The 16,494-nt window shown below is 47.9% G+C and overlaps 1 protein-coding gene across 2 annotated transcripts in view; it reads left to right on the forward strand.

Annotated features, from left to right (window-relative positions):
* Positions 1 to 16,494, forward strand: part of wdr19 (WD repeat domain 19) — a 247,311-nt gene that overhangs the window by 130,487 nt on the left and 100,330 nt on the right. For both annotated transcript variants that reach the window (XM_072496582.1, XM_072496581.1), the window contains exons 13-14: positions 6,760 to 6,866; positions 16,040 to 16,162. In XM_072496582.1, the coding sequence (XP_072352683.1) occupies positions 6,760 to 6,866; positions 16,040 to 16,162 (230 nt within the window). The remainder of the gene's footprint in view (positions 1 to 6,759; positions 6,867 to 16,039; positions 16,163 to 16,494) is intronic.

A 16,494-nucleotide genomic window follows, 5' to 3' on the forward strand; every position in this document is an offset into this window, starting at 1 on the left:
TGTTTATGATAAGTTTAGAAGAGAACTAAAATATTTGACACACAAGGCAGAATTTTTCCGGATATTTTCAGTGTCAGCTCTGACTGAAAATCAGCCTGTTGTTCTCCAGCTACACAGCCAAGTTGTCAGTCCAGATTTTGAGCCCCTATTAAAGTGGTCATGGTTTACTCCATCACTGGGGCAGGACCTGATAGAGCCGGCAAGGCTGACTCCACAGAGATCGGAGCGCTATCTTTAAAGGGTACCTGATCAGCACAGAAAGAAGCCCCCTCCCCAACAAATATTTTTTTATAAAATGTACAGTACCCAATTTATTTTCCAATTAAGGGGCAATTTAGCATAGCCAATTCATCTACCCTGCACATCTTTGGGTTGTGGTGGTGAAACCCACGCAGAAACAGGCAGAATGTGCAAACTCCACACAGATAGTGACCCGGGGTCGGGAACGAACCCGGGTCTTCAGCGGCGTGAGGCAGCAGTGCTAACCACTGCGCCACCGTGCCACCCTCAACAAATATACTGCAAACCTTGTCCCCAATGGGGCTCCCCAGAAGGTTAGCCACGACAGGTTGGCACTGCCAGGCTTGCAGCGCCAACCTGTGCTAATGAGGTCCGTCTCCCCCTGGGGGCTATATTTTCCTTTGTGCTTCCAACGGGATACCGTCGCCTGATTCACATTTTTAAATAGCTGTTGTATACGTCACACTGGAAAGGTTTGAATAATCAGTGAGGGGGTTCATGTGGCGGGGAGCTCACTAATTACATTCAAATGTTTGTAAAAGCATTAAAACGAGGTTCTCACCCTTTGTGGGCATAAACCTCATTACATTACCAGGGAAGGGTGGGAAAAATCGGAAAATGAGATCTTGCCGCCAAGAATCTCGTTTCTCGCGCCATTTTGCACCTGCATCGCCGTTCCCGCTGGCGATGGATGTGGGTGCAAAATCGCCCCCACAATTTCCACAACAGGTGCAATTCTCCGAAAGAAATTCTCAGTTTGTTAGCGAGCGGGAATTTTTGCGCGTTTCCCACCGTTCAGCCGAACGAGTTATGCAACGCTATTCAACGTTAATTGCTTCATGGGCTTCTCGCCCCGAATGCCGGCTTGCCAGCTGATTTAACGGGTCTGCACTCGCCAGCTCCCGCTAACAAGGTCGAGCAGCACTGGACTTGCTCAGCCAACCCCAGCCAGCTCACAACAATGGCGCCGAGGAGACCAGCCCGAAGATTTGGGGATGCTGACCGGGGGAGGCTCCTGGACGCGGTGGAGGCCAGGAGGAATGTCCTGTTACCCCAAGGGTCCCGGAGAGTGAGCCACAAGGCAGCCAGTGCTGCCTGGGATGAGGTGGCGGCAGCAGTCACTCAGGTAGTGTGACCAGCAGGACTGGCCTCCAGTGTCGTAAGAAGGTCATCGATCTACACTGGGAAACATGAGTGAGTAGACACTAACCCCCATCCCCCAACCCCCCCCCAAGGGAGCATCCCCCAGGCGACTCCCAATCTTACCCCCCATCCCCCTCCTCTTGAGCACTCTCTCCACCCACCCCTTCAACCCTCCCTCCACCCCCTTCTCCCTTCAATCCTCTCTCCACCCACCTCCCCCTTCAATACTCCCTCCGACCACCCCTTCAACCCATGTCAAAAACGATACAGTCTTCTGCTCGGGCATATAGGGCATTCGTGACTTGCCGGATTCACCTGTGGGCTGTGGCCTGTGCGATACCACACAGGTCCTCACTTGAGCCCTGGAATGAAATTGTTGACAAAAATTTCAGGACTGCAGTGACCTTGACAACCACCGGGAACGGGTGTCCTCCTTCTCCACGTGGTGCCAAGTCCATGAGGATATGGCACAGGTGTCACACAGTCTCTTTGTTGAGATGGAGCCTCCTGCTTCACATGCTGTCTGTCATCTGTTCAAACGACCAGCGGCGCCTGTACACCCTGGGCCATTGAGGGATTCCCCCTATGGGTCCCTCCCTAACCTGATGGGCGGCCGGGTCCTCAGGGTGTGGGGCGGGGTCCGGCACATGGGCCACTGTTGCTGCCGCCTCCTCCAGCACCTGGCCGCATCGCGTAGCACCAGCACCACGAGGGCAACCTCTGCGTCCAACATCCCTGCCATAGTGTTCAATATCTGTAAGGCATTGGGAGAGGGTATTAGACCGACAAACAGCGGTGGCTCCCACCCTGGGACCCTCCATTCCCCCACTAATTCCCCCCGCCACTCTACCCGGAACGCCCTGCCCAGGTACTCCAGGCCGCAGCAGGCCCCCCTCACCGGGTCCCAGACCCTGTACCCAGGACACCCGCTCACAACATCAACCGGACCGGGCGCTGGTCCCCTCCCCGTGGCACTTACCCATCCTCCGGCCATGGACATGTCCCCTGGAGCTGTGTTCCATCCCCTGGGTGTTCGGATGTTGGCTGCTGAGTGTGTGGTGTTTCCTCCTGCAGTGTTCTGGCACACTGTCCAGGCATCGCAGTCTGATTGGGATGCTAGGCAATGACTCCCGCATGCCTCGTGGCCTGCCCAACCATGGGAATACACTTGAGTTGTGTGAAGTTCTCACTTAACCACGAATGCCAATTCCCTGGAGGCTAGCCTTCAGCCGTGCAGCCAAAGGCTTCGGCAGTTGGTGGGGACAGACGGGCAGGGACAAGGGCTGCCCCCAGAACGGGTACGCAAGATCCAGGGGTTGGCATGGTGGTGCAACGAACGGTTGCCCTCCCAGTGTCACCCCCCACCCTCCCATGGCAGCCCACCCCTGCAAAGGGTCCCCCATCCTCCACCGAGCACATGGGCAGCAAGCCGAGCACCCCGGGGTTTATGCCTGTGAGTAAAGTTGGCTACTCACCTCCGCAGCACTCCACAAAAGCCCTTTTGTCAGCTTCATGTTTTTAAAAAGGAGTACTAATCAGCGCCAGCGTGATGTGACCACTTGCTGGAGAGGCCAATGAATGACAGGAGGCTATTGAACATAGAACATGAACATAGAACATACAGTGCAGAAGGAGGCCATTCGGCCCATCGAGTCTGCACCGACCCATGTAAGCCCTCACTTCCACCCTATCCCCGTAATCCAATAACCCCTAACCTTTTTGGTCACTAAGGGCAATTTATCATGGCCAATCCACCTAACCTGCATGTCTTTGGACTGTGGAAGGAAACCTGAGCACCCGGAGGAAACCCACGAAGACCACAAGGAGAACGTGCAGACTCCGCGCAGACAGTGACCCAGCGGGGAATCGAACCTGGGACCCTGGCGCTGTGAAGCCACAGTGCTATCCACTTATGCTACCATGCTATTGGATGACGGGTGGCTCTCTTTAATTATATGGAAATGGGGTTTACGTGGTGATAATTGGTTTCTCGCAATGGCGATATTCCGATTTCGCCTAGGGGAGCGGGCCGGTTGCATCGCAAATTGGTGCCTGGTGCGGTTCCCGTTTTTGGCACCTATTCATCAGTCTCGTTTCACTTGAGCGCAAATATAACGAGGCTGGAAGATCACGCCCAATAGCATAGAATTACTTTCTCTAAGAAAAAAGCAGTAGTCTAGTGAGGAGGAGCTCCTTTCTACATTCATAAAGACATTTATGAAAAACAGCCCTAGCACTGTAGCTGTTTAGAAACTAAGTAACACTATTCAATCTTTGTTTTTCCCAAATACTTCTTAGCCATGAAGATTCAGCTATTGATACTGCCCTTGCCTATGCCACATTTGTTTGCATAATTTTTTTTTTTCTTTTAAAATTTTTTTTCCCAATTAAGGGGCAATTTAGTGTGGCCAATTCACCTACCCTGCACATCTTTGGGTTGTGGGGGCGAAACCCACGCAGACACGGGGAAAATGTGCAAACTCCACACGGACAATGACCCAGGGCTGGGATCAAACCCGGGTCCTCGGCACGGTGAGGCAGCAATGCTAACCACTGGGCCACCGTGCCTCAATGTTTGCATCATTTCATACTATCTATAGCAATTAGTATTTTTAGCTCACAAATTCTATTCATAAAATGCTGTGCTTTAACATACTAACAACTCCAATCTTGTTCTAGTTATTATTTCTTTCAAGTTGGGAATGAGAATAAATAGTGCAGTGGGAGCACAAATTTTAAAAGACACATAGATAGACTAAGTGAGCAAGGAAAACCTGGGTAAATGGAGTCCGATGTTGGCAGGTGTGAGGCAATCCACATTTGAACTCAGGAAAAGTAAATCAGAGAATTTTCTAAATTTTGAGAAACAAAGGAATGTAGAAGAACAAAGAGATTCAGGAGTGTAAGTGCATTGGGAGCCAGCTGCAAAAGCAATCAAAAGTTTGATGGAATATTGTTTTTTATCTCAAGGGGGCTGGAATAAAAAGTGGAGGAAGTGGTGCTTTAGTTGTATAGAGCCTTGGTCAGACGTCATTGGGGGTACCATGTTCAACTTTGGGCACCTGACATCAGGTGGAAATAAAGTGGGGTGCCATCTTGGAGAAGGGGTGCCCCCAATAGACACAGGGATCCTCCAAAGAAGGCACCCACCCTGCCTTCCCTTGTTTTAGCCCAAGCTGTCAAAGTTGCGGGCTGACCACCTTCTCTCCGCCTTCCCCATCACCGGTAGCAGTGGAGACAGAATGAGGTCCTAAATGGAAATTAATTGGCAACTTCAGGGCCTAAGGACAAGCAGACCACCTGACAACTTACCGGTCCCCTGTCATAAGGGGGACAGGCTGGGTGTTGGCAGGAAGCCAGTGAGCTGGCCACCTGCTTTATTTTATGTGAAGGGGGAGCAGTTTCTTTTCACGTAAACGGTCAGAAATTTGCAGCTCTTGCCCCACAAAAGTGTGGATGTTGAGTTGATAAGGATAACAAGGTATATGGAGCAATGATGGGAGGATGGAGTAGAGTTGTAGGTCAGCTGTGACCTGGTCGACTAGAGTAGGTTGAATGGCCTGTTCTGTTTCTAAAATTCCTACGTTAATCTATCTTCATCTTTTTGAATTCTCAGCCTGAAGGTAGGTCCAATCCACAGTGCCACAATCTCCCCCATGGATAGGGCAAGGAGCTTGGAAATGGTACTGAGAGTTGGTGATTTGGTGAGAGAGAGAGAATGTTTAAGGTGGTGGATGGCATACCTTGAGGATAGTTTTCTAGAGCAGTATCTTGAGGAATCGATTAGAGAATAGGCCACTTTACACATTATGTAACAAGAAAAGACTAATCACCAACCTTGTTGTAAATGAATGTTTAGGGCTAAGTGATCATAATAGGATTTTACATTATGTTTGAAAGTGAGATAGTTCAATCTGAAGCCAGTGTGTTAAATTTGAAGAAAGGAAATTATGAAGATATGAACTGCAGATTGGCTGAGATGGATTGGGAAAATACATTAAACGGTATAAAAGCAAATTACTGCGGATGCTGAAATCTGAACCCAAAGGGAAAATGCTGGAAAATCTCAGCAGGTCTGGCAGCATCTGTAAGGAGAGAAAAGAGCTAACGTTTCAAGTCCAGATGACCCTTTGTCAGAGCTAAAAGATATAGAAAGTGGGAAATATTTATACAGTGCAGTGAGAGAATCAAAGAGGGTGCAGAGGAGGTTTACCAGGCTGTTGCCTAGTCTGGAGGGTGTTAGCTATGTGGAGAGGCTGAATAGATTCGGACTGTTTTCATTAGAAAGACGGAGGTTGAAGGGTGACCTGATAAGAGGTCTACAAGATTATGAGGGGCATGGATAGAGTGGATGGGCAGGCACTCTCCCAAGGTGGAGGGGTCAGTCATAGAATCATAGTATTTACAGTGCAGAATGAGGCCATTCAGCCCATCGAGTCTGCACTGGCTCTTGGAAAGAGCACCCTACCCAAGGCCACACCTCCACCCTATCCCCATAACCCAGTAACCCCATCCAACATTGAGGGCAATTTTGGACCCGAAGGGCAATTTAGCACGGCCAATCCACCTAACCTGCACATCTTTTGACTGTGGGAGGAAGCTGGAGCACCCGGAGGAAACCCATGCACATACGGGGAGAACGTGCAGACTACGCACAGACTGTGACCCAAGCTGGGAATCGAACCTGGGACCCTGGAGCTGTGAAGCAATTGTGATAACCACTATGCTACCGTGTTGCCCTACCTGCCAGTAACCAGGAGGCAGAGGTTTAAGGCCCGTGGGGCAAAGTTTAGAGGAAATGTGTGAGGCAGATTTTTTTACGCAGAGGGTGGTGAGTGTCTGGAACGCGTTGCCAGGGGAGGTTGAGGAAGCACATACATTAACGGAGTTCAAAATGCATCTTGACAAACACGTAGATAGGATGGGTATACGGCACTAGAACATGCTGAGGGTTTTGGCCAAGGTTAATATCATGACCGGTACAGGCTTGGAGGGCCGAAGGGCCTGTTCCTGTGCTGTATTGTTCTTTGTTCTTGAAAGATGAGCCATAGCTACAGAAACCAAGGAAAGAGTGAACAAAAGGTGTGAAAGGCCAAACAGCAGAGAAACTAACATCAGAGGTCAAACTGTGACAGATATAGATATTAGCCTAACATCAATAGTAGGGAAAATGTTGGAATCAGTTATAACATGGATTTATGAATGGGAAATCTGTTTGACGAACCTGTTGGACTTTGAGGATGTTACCAACAGAAGGGGAGAATGTATTTGGATTTTCAGATGGCTTTTGATAAAGTCCGCAAGTGGCCATGGTATAGAATGTTAATTTTATCCCAAAATGTGCTGATTGGTTTGCTGCTTTTTTTACTTTTTAAGGAGTGGAGAAGCTAAAAGACATGGAGTACTTGGGCACAGTAACTAGTATGTGTTTGAATTCTGACTATGCAGCAGTGCTGTTTGAGGGAAGAGTTCAGCTACATATGGTAAGTATGCTATCTGGTTCAAATTTAGCATTTTCTTTCCAATCACTAGTAAATGTTTTTTTTTGACTCAGTGTGTCTTATTTTTATTTTTAAATATTTTTATTAAAGTTTACATTTTTACACTGTTCAAGAGATGGATGAAACGGTTATTATTTGCAATTTACACGTTATTCCTTTTCAGCCCCCCCTTTGTTCCCATCCCCATGCTTCCCCTCCCCCTTTTCTACTGTCGCCGGGTCCTATCTTAGGCTTCACCGTAGATGGTTTGTTGTGTCGTTTGTTTTGCTCTTATAACTTCATGAGGGGTCCTCTGGTCCCCGTGTCGGTCTCTCTCTGGGTTCTCTCCTGGCGTTTCCTTACGTCTTTCCCCCCTGTTTTCCCCCCCCCTCATTCCTGTCTGCTGCTTCTCGGCAATGTTGTCTTGGATTTCCCCCCATTACCACACAAACACCATAATCATTTTGTCTATTTTTTTTGGAAAAGGCCTTGGGGATGAAAAACGGTATTGATCTAAACAGTAAGAGGAATCTTGGCAGTACGTCATCTTGATCGTCTGCACCATCCCGCCACGGAAAGCGGGAGTGCATGCCATCTCTGACGGTCCTTTTTAACTTCCTCAGCCAGACTGGTCAGATTCCACTTGTGGATCCGTGTCCAATTGTGGGCTATTTGGATCCCTAGATAGCGGAATTTGTTTTGGGCGATTTTAAATGGGAGACCTTCCAGCTCTGCCCCTCACCCGTTCCGGTTCACCAGGAAAACCTCACTTTTGCCCAGGTTGAGTTTGTAGCCCGAGATAGCCCCAAATTCTTCCAGGAGATTCATGATTTCTTTCATGCCGTTTTGCAGGTCCGAGGTGTAGAGGAGCAGATCATCCACATAGAGTGAGACTGTGTGCTCTCTGCCTCCCCTTCTGTTTTCTCAATTGTAAGATTAGTTCCAACATCAATTTTATGATCCCAGTTATTCAACAGGTTTTTCAGAAAGTGCAGTTCATTGGTATAGGCAGGTCAATAAGTATTTTGTTTAACGGTGACATTTATCTGGTCTAGTTATCAAATAGTTTAATTAAAACAAGAAAAAGATATACATTTATAATACATACATATATATTTATGCATATATCATATGTTTATATTTAAATAACAGGGATTACTCGTAATATTGGACAGTGGAATGGTAGCACACAAACACTTAGTTAATTTGTCTGAAATATTTTTATCTGCTATTTTAGACCAGTTATTAATCCATTTGTTTTAAATTAATTAATGCCTCCACTAAAGTAGCAAATAAATAAAATCACATGAGTGCATTAAGCGCATTGTTCTTTCCTCGTGTAATTTCAAGGCCAATTTTCTTGGACTCCAGTTTCCTCTTGGTGTCTCAGGTTAACATGGCTGCATTAAAATCCTTTTATGCACCATTTTAATGCAATTGTTAAATATATTTATTTTTTAAATAACAAAGAAATGTTATGCAAACATTAACCATAACTAATGGAACCATTAAAGAGGCTCACTATATGTAGCCTTTTAAAATTAAACTAGAAAATATTTTATTGAATTAAAAAATCTATGGAATATATATTCAAACATTGGCATATAATTTGCAACCCTGTACATTTCATATTTCATTATTTCATATCACAACTAAGTTCATAAAATTGCTGTTGTGTTGTGCTTCAGTTTCCAAATCATTTTAAGACAGTGACCTTCCATTCTTTCCTGTGAAACTTCCTAGCCAATTGATGCTATGACCTTGTGTATTACACCAATATATCTCTGATTTGCAGTGGTGGATCACATGGCATTTTCCTTACATTCATGGTTCTCCAATGTGTTGGGTTTCCCCACTTGAACACAAAACATTATTGGGGAAACAAATCGAGGTCTTCAAAATTTGGAAAGGCTTCAAGAGGGTTAATAGTGGAAAATTAGCTCCAGTGGTGTATCATTACTATGAAGCACAAACTCAGGGTTTAACTTGATCAGTTTTTAACAGGTTACTGAATTCTTCACCAAAGGTAGTTATTGTGGCAGAAATTATGTTAAATGGAATTAGTTATATATTTGAAAAGAAGGGCTCCAAAGGGCATGAGGACAGTGTAGTGAAATGGAATTAGTGTAGGTTTTCCAGTTAAAGAGCCAGCACTAGAGCATAATAGTCTCCTTCTGTGTTGAGATTTCTGTAAATATATCAGTAAAAGAGTTAATTATACATATAATTTACACCAAATGAATTCTAAACTCTATATTTTCTCATTAAGATCCATTTATTTCAAAGTGGAATCTACTGTTCTGAACATTTCAGTATCTAAATTCTGTGTTCAGTGTGCCGTGACATGAAAGTAAGAATAAGGAAATTAAGAATGACCGTTGTCACTTTTGTGACTTTCATCACTATGTGCTCACGCAATCAAGCAATGTATTGAAGTTGCACTTGGGCTTATTAAGGGAGAGAGGAATGCAGATGAAATTACTTGGAGAATTGAATATAATGGAGAAAAAATGTAGACCTAAAATAACTGAGGAAGATTTCTGGGGACTTCCAGTGGCGACATATAAGTGGGGGTCGCACATTAAGTGGCTCCCGCTAGTGTCCTCGGTTTTTGGCCCTTTTTACCCAGCTAATGAGGGGATTTTGTGGGCAAACTAATCCTACTTGTGGGCACTGGAGGATGTTGAAATCCCAAAGAAAGACTAGGAGAAAGGGTGCGAGTGCAGGTTTGCCAGCAGAGTTGACAACAGTGCGGAGTGTGGCTCGAGAAAAAGTGGCGGGAGCAAACTTGTTGGGTGGGGCTGCACCCATTAGAATGGATACGCTAATGGAGGTGATGGCGGTGGAGTTTGAGCAGCAATTTGCCAAACATTTTGTGTGGCAAGGGAGGGAGATGATGGACACCCTGAAGAAGTCCGTGGAAGAGTCGCTGGCCCCGATAAAGGAGGCTTTTGGTAAGTCGTTGGAGACAGTGCGGGGGAGCATGGTGAGGTGCTGAAGGGTGTGCAGGAAGAATTGTAGCGACACAGTGACCAGCCCACCTCACTGGAAGCGTAGTTGCTGAGGGTGGAGGAGAAAAATAAGGGTCTGAGGGCCAAGTTGAGGACCTTGAGATCAGGTTGCGATGGCAGAACTTCAGAATCATGGGGCTGCCTGAAGGTGTGGAGGGCCCGAAACCGGCGGAGTATTTTGCAAAGATGTTTGTGTAGCTGTCTGAGGTGGAAGAGGAGGCCTCCCCTTTGAGTTGGATAGGGCCCATCTGTAGCTCCGGCCGAAGACACAGGCGAACGAGCCGCCAAGACTGCACAGCACGGTAGCATTGTGGATAGCACAATTGATTCACAGCTCCAGGGTCCCAGGTTCGATTCCGGCTTGGGTCACTGTCTGTGTGGAGTCTGCACATCCTCCCCGTGTGTGCGTGGGTTTCCTCCGGGTGCTCCGGTTTCCTCCCACAGTCCAAAGATGTGCAGGTTAGGTGGATTGGCCATGATAAATTGCCCTTAGTGTCCAAAATTGCCCATAGTGTTGGGTGGGGTTACTGGGTTATGGGGATGGGGTGGAGGTGTTGACCTTGAGTAGGGTGCTCTTTCCAAGAGCCGGTGCAGACTCGATGGGCCGAATGGCCTCCTTCTGCACTGTAAATTCTATGGCTAAAGAGCTGTGATTGTTTGCTTTCATAGCTACCAGATGAAGGAGCAGGTATTAAGATGGGCCAAGCAGAATTGAGAGGTGAGGTGGGAAGGCAGTGGTATTCATATATACCAGGATGTCACGGTGGAGCTGGCAAGAAGGCATGCGGCCTTTTAACAGGGCGAAGGCAGCGCTTTTCAAGTGGAGTGTGCTTCGGAGTGGCCTACCCAATGAGGCTGAGGATCACGCATAACCCCAGGGACTATTAGTTTGAGACAGCGGAGGAGGCAGAGGCGTTCGTGAAGGCAAAAGGATTGGGACTGAGCTGAGATGGTCACTGGCGGCGAAATTCTCCGTTCCTGAAACTAAGAGTTCACAATGGGGCAGGATTCACAGAGTTCTACGACAGCAAAACTGGTGCCGCACCTGGACCAATACAACGACAGCTAAGGGGCTAGCACCGGTGCCAGGTGGAACACAAGTGATTCCAATGAAAACAGTGTGGGATTCGTAGGATTCGCGATTGACATTCAGGAGGCCAACAAGCTGTAGCCACATGTGCACACTTTGTTCCCCACACACAGTACCCCAGCCGACAAGATGGCAGCGAGGAGAGTGTAACCCCGTTTTAGGGATGCCGAGCGTGACACCCTGTTAGACACCGTGGAGGAGAGGAGGGCCACCCTCTACTGGGACACTATCTGGTGCGCACCACACACATGCTCCGTTGCAGCAGGTGGAGGTAGGAACCCCCGAGGGGGCGAACGGTCGGAGGGCAGGCTGACCCCAGGGATTAGTTAGCATCCAAATGGGTTTTGGGCTTCTGGGACGGACAGTCCTATCGATCGTGGAATGCAGTTGCAGAGCCAGGGATTACATATGGGGTTGTCGGCGAGCAGGTGCAGGTGGAGGAGTCCAACCACGTGCAGGAGCAGGAGGTGGTGTCGGCCATGTGTGCCACCCAGGCCAACACCGCATGGGCGGTGTCCGCGGTGTAGGCCTTGGGGGCGAGGGTTTCCGCTATGGATCAGCATGTCCAAGGCCGGGGCCAGTCTGTGCAGGCAGTGGCCGAGGGCCAGGACAGGGCTGCCATCTCACAGGCAACCATGTGCCAGAGCCACCTGCACATTGCAGCGGCACTCCTGAACGTGGCCCAGTCACAGTGTGGACCATGGCTGAACGTGTCAGCGGCATTGCCCGGGCGCTGGGCGACGTGGCACAGACGCAGAGGGAGGTGGCCCAGTCCCAGAGGGAGATTGTGCAGTCACTGGCTGATGTGGCACAGACCCAGAGGATGGTGGCACAGTCACAGCAAGAACGCGGACCCTGGTCATGACTTCAGTGGTCCCCCAGGAAGAGCCTCCAGGTCTAGCTCCGTTCGCACCCCTGTCCCAAGATGGAGGCAATGGGCTCCGTGCTGGTGACTCAGGTTTTCAGATGGAGAAGGTGGTGACAGATCGGGGAGCTAATTCCTGTCAGTTACGGATACTTTGGAGGGGAGGCTATTTGTTGGCTGGCCAGCCTAGGCGGCAGGTGGCCTCCCGGGAGATCGTTCGGATACGAGAGGTGAGTGCAGGGTTGGTGACTGCGCCGGAGAAGGTGAATAGGGCATTTGAGGAGTTTTATCAAAAGCTGTACCGGTCAGAACCGCTGGGGATGAGTCCGATATGGTGGAGCATTTGGAGGGATTGGAGTGCCCTGTGGTGGAGGAGAAGGATAGGTAACGGTTGGAGGAGCCACTGGGAAATGAGGCGGTTCGGACGGCCATAGGGAAAATGCAGCCAGGCAAGGCACCAGGACAGATAGTTCCCGGTGGAAATTTACAGGAAGTTTGCAGACCGACTGGTACTGCTGTTGGTGGAGATTTTGAGGATGCGGTGTCATGTAGGGTGCTCCGGAGGCGATGAGGCAGGCTTCCATACCGCTTCCATTGAAGTAAGATAAGGACCCAGTAGAGTGCATGTCATACCGGCCGATATCTCTACTGGATGTGGATGCCAAGATTCTTGCTGAGGTGCTGGCACTCAGCTTTGAGGAGTGTCTTCTGCAGGTGGGTGGGGATGACCAAACAGGGTTTGTTAAGGGTAGGCAGTTGTCCTCGAATGTGTGGTGTTTGTTAACCGGGATGCTCTCCCCATCGGGAAGGGAGGAGCAGGAGATTATTGTGGCACTGGATATGGGGAAGGCCTTTGGTAGGGTGAAGTGGAGTTACTTGTTTGCGGTGTTGGAACAGATTGGGATAAAGCCCCAAGTTTGTTTCATGGGTTAAGTTTTATAGGGAGCCCAAAGCAAGTGTCCCTACGAATGATCGGAAATTGGGTTACTTCCTGTTTGAGTTGGCGACAGAGCCTTTGGCATTTGTGCTGAGGCAGTCAGATAGGTGGACGGGATAATGAAAGGGGGGGGTGGAGGGCGGTGGAGCATAGGTTTTCCTTATATGCCGATGACCTTTATGTATATCTCAGACCTGGTCCCCACGGTAGGAGATCTAATGGGGCTGTTGACCTGATTTGGAGCTTTCTTGGGATACACACTGAACCTGGAGAAGAGCGAGTGCTTATCGGTTTCTCTGCCGGGGAAGGGTATGGATTTGGGGGGAGTTGCCGTTTTGTATGGCGACCTCCACTTTGGGGGTGCAGGTGGCTCGAGATTGGACCTGGCTCTGTAAATTGAACTTCACGAACCTGGTGGGTAGGGTCAAGGCGGACTTACAGAGGTGGGATAGCCTCCCTCTGTCATTCGCCGGCCAGGTTCAATTGATAAAGATGAATATTTTACCACGCCGTCTATTTTTATTCCAATATCATCCGGTGATTTTGCCAAAAGCGTTTTTTCAGGGGGTGAAGTGGTTGATCACATTCTTTATTTGGGTGGACAAGGCCGCCAGAATTCGGAAATCGGTGCTCCAGAGTGGTGGGGCGCAGTTTGGCCCTGCCGAATTTGATTTATTACTACTGGGCGGCGAATGCCATAAAGGTGGTGGGATGGTACAGGAATCAAGAGAAAATTCGGGTGATGATTGAGGCGGGTTCATGTAAGGAGTCGAGGATGCAAGTGCTGCTGAACACGCCACTCCTGTTCTCCCCAGGGGAATACTTGGGCAATCCGGTGGTGGTAGTGACTCTGAAGATTTGGAGGCAATTTCGGCAGCATTTTAAATTCGGGTCAAAGGTGGCGCCAATCTGTGCAAATCACCTGTTTGAACCGGCTAGATTAGATGCTATGTTCCTGTGCTGGGAGAACAAGGTAGGAATGAGGGATTTGTTTCTGGAGGGGGGATTTGCGAGTTTGGAGGAGTTGACGGAGACGAATGGGATCCCATGGATCAAAGCTTTCCGGTATATGCAAGTGCGGGGTTTTAGGAGGAAGATCTTTCCGGTGTTCCCGGTAATGCCTCCCTCTTTGCTGTTAGAGAGAGTGCTGTCGGTGATGGGTATGGAGGAGGGGAGTATCTTGGGTATTTATGAGAGGATTCTGCAGGAAGATAACACTTCTGAACTTGTGCCAATTGAATTTCATGGTCAGTGTTGATTATACTACATGTTATATAGAACATACAGTGCAGAAGGAGGCCATTCGGCCCATCGAGTCTGCACCGACCCACTTAAGCCCTCACTTCCACCCTATCCCCGTTACCCAATAACCCCTCCTAACATTTTTTTTTTTTTTTTGGTCACGAAGGGCAATTTAGAATGGCCAATCCACCTAACCCGCACGTCTTTGGACTGTAGGAGGAAACCGGAGCACCTGGAGGAAACCCACGCAGACACGGGGAGAACGTGCAGACTCTGCACAGACAGTGACCCAGCGGGGAATCGAACCTGGGACCCTGGCGCTGTGAAGCCACAGTGCTATCCACTTGTGCTACCGTGCTGAAAATATAATATATTTTCTATTTTAGACATATATTCCTTGGGCCGGATTCTCCGTTTTCGGGACTATGTTCCCACACTGTCGTGAAAACTGTGGTCTTTTACACCAGGAAAAGTGGCGTCAAAAGGCCACAAATTCACAGCCTTGCAGTGTGCTGGCAGGCAGCTGTCGTGAAGCTCGCAGCTCCAGCTGCCGATATGCCCCCCGCACTTCCGGGTCAGAGGCCACGCATGCGGACAGCGGCGGCCTCCAGCAGCCACGCCGTGCTCCATGCGGACTCAGACCGCGGAAATAGTGCCCCTGATCGGCCGCTCGCCCGACCCGGACCGCCCGCACAAAAAAAGCCTAGTCCCGAATGAGGCCCCCTCCTGCCCTCCGATCGGCCCGCCCCAATTTCATGCGCAAAACTGGATTCTCTGCCTTGTCGCCAAACACGATTTCGGCCTCGGGGTCTGGAGAATCCAGCCCCTTATTCTTGGTGATTTACTCACTCGTGTGAACCACCAGTATATCTGGCAACACAAACTGTCTTTGTTATTTTCTGTCCGTAAGAAATTGTCAAATGCATGCTTGGAATTTGACGCACTTGAATTTTCATTAACATTAAAAGAGAAAAATTTCAGAACCTCCCAATCAAAACTACCGCAGGCAAACAAGGGAAATCAATTTATAACTACTAACTTGGAAAATGTCTAATTTGCCCACAGAAAATAAAGAACGTGAAATGTTATTATTACCAACTTGCCATTTTTAAAATAGCTCCTGATAGCTCTCTTTTAGTAAAACTGTTGCATTCATGATCAATACATTTAAAGGGCTTTAGCTTTGAAACACTCCAGATCTGCGATGCAAGGTCTCTATTCCCATTATATTGTCTATGTCTGAAGCAAGCACAAACATTTCCCGTCCAAATGAGGTATGAGTACTGCACTCATTTTACTGTCTCAGTGATTGGATATCATTTGGAGAAGTGTCCAGAAGAACTGTTGTTTGTTGGACTGAAACAAAGATTCAGGAAGATGATGATTTTGCCAGAGGGCTTTGGTTACACTTCATGTACTGGCCAGAACCAAATGCCCTTCTTGTAGTTGCTGATTTTCCAGCCCTAGAATGGATTGCTGTTCCATTTCCAAAGTCTTGGGTAACGACTTGCATCTGCAAATAGTGACTTCCTAGGTCAGATGGATTTCATTTTGACTTGTGCCAGGTGGACTCAGCAACAAAATTGTCTCTTTACCGCAGGATATGAGCCATTAGCACATTCAGCTTCTGTTAGAAATGAATTGGTGTATTTCAGAATTTAAGTATTTCTGTTATATTGACATCTTTTAATATGGAGCTGGATCAATATTTGTTGAAGAAGCGAAATAAGGGTTAGATCAAGTAGGAGAGAAAAGCCAATGTTAGAATAATCACGCATGGACCCTGGGTGGAGTGAACTTGATGACCAGAATGACTTTACTCGCTCTATACGCTTATGTGTTGTAAACTACTATCAATGTCAAATAAATTTGTGAATTTGACATAGATCTTATGTTCTGCCTGAATGTTCATGTCAGTGTTGTTTGACGGTGTTTTCAATTCATTGACACTGAAATGTAGCATTTTTATAGCAAGTGAGTCAGTTGGTTTTATTGGGAAGAGTATTATTACCCCTTCTGATTTGATTGCAGATTGAAATGGAAGGTGTTGAAGCCCAGGAGGAAAGAGAAACTCGTCTTTTTCCAGGACGTGATGACAAATGCCGAGTCACATGCCACGCACTTACTGCTGACTTCTTGGTCTATGGAACAGATGTAAGTGCCATATTAAGAAACAGTAGAAGAGCTGTTCCGTTACTTTGTGTATGTTAGAGGCCACCAAACTGTGGGAAAGAAATAGAGGAGCAAATTCACAGGGAAATTACTCCGAGGTGAATGAACTATCGAGTAGTGAAAATGGAAGACTAACTACCTAAATATTGAATGGGACAGTAGATTGTGTTCAGGGCAGAGAAGGGGAGGAATTTCTGAAATATTTTCAGAAGAACTTGATTGGTATGTTTCTTGCCCAACTAAGAAGAAGGTGTTGCTGGATCTGGTCCTAGGGATTAAAGTGAGTCACGTGGCGAACCTCACAAAAATGTAAC

Source organism: Scyliorhinus torazame, chromosome 3 (assembly GCF_047496885.1).
Source record: "Scyliorhinus torazame isolate Kashiwa2021f chromosome 3, sScyTor2.1, whole genome shotgun sequence".
In the NCBI taxonomy this organism is placed as follows: Eukaryota; Metazoa; Chordata; class Chondrichthyes; order Carcharhiniformes; family Scyliorhinidae; genus Scyliorhinus; species Scyliorhinus torazame.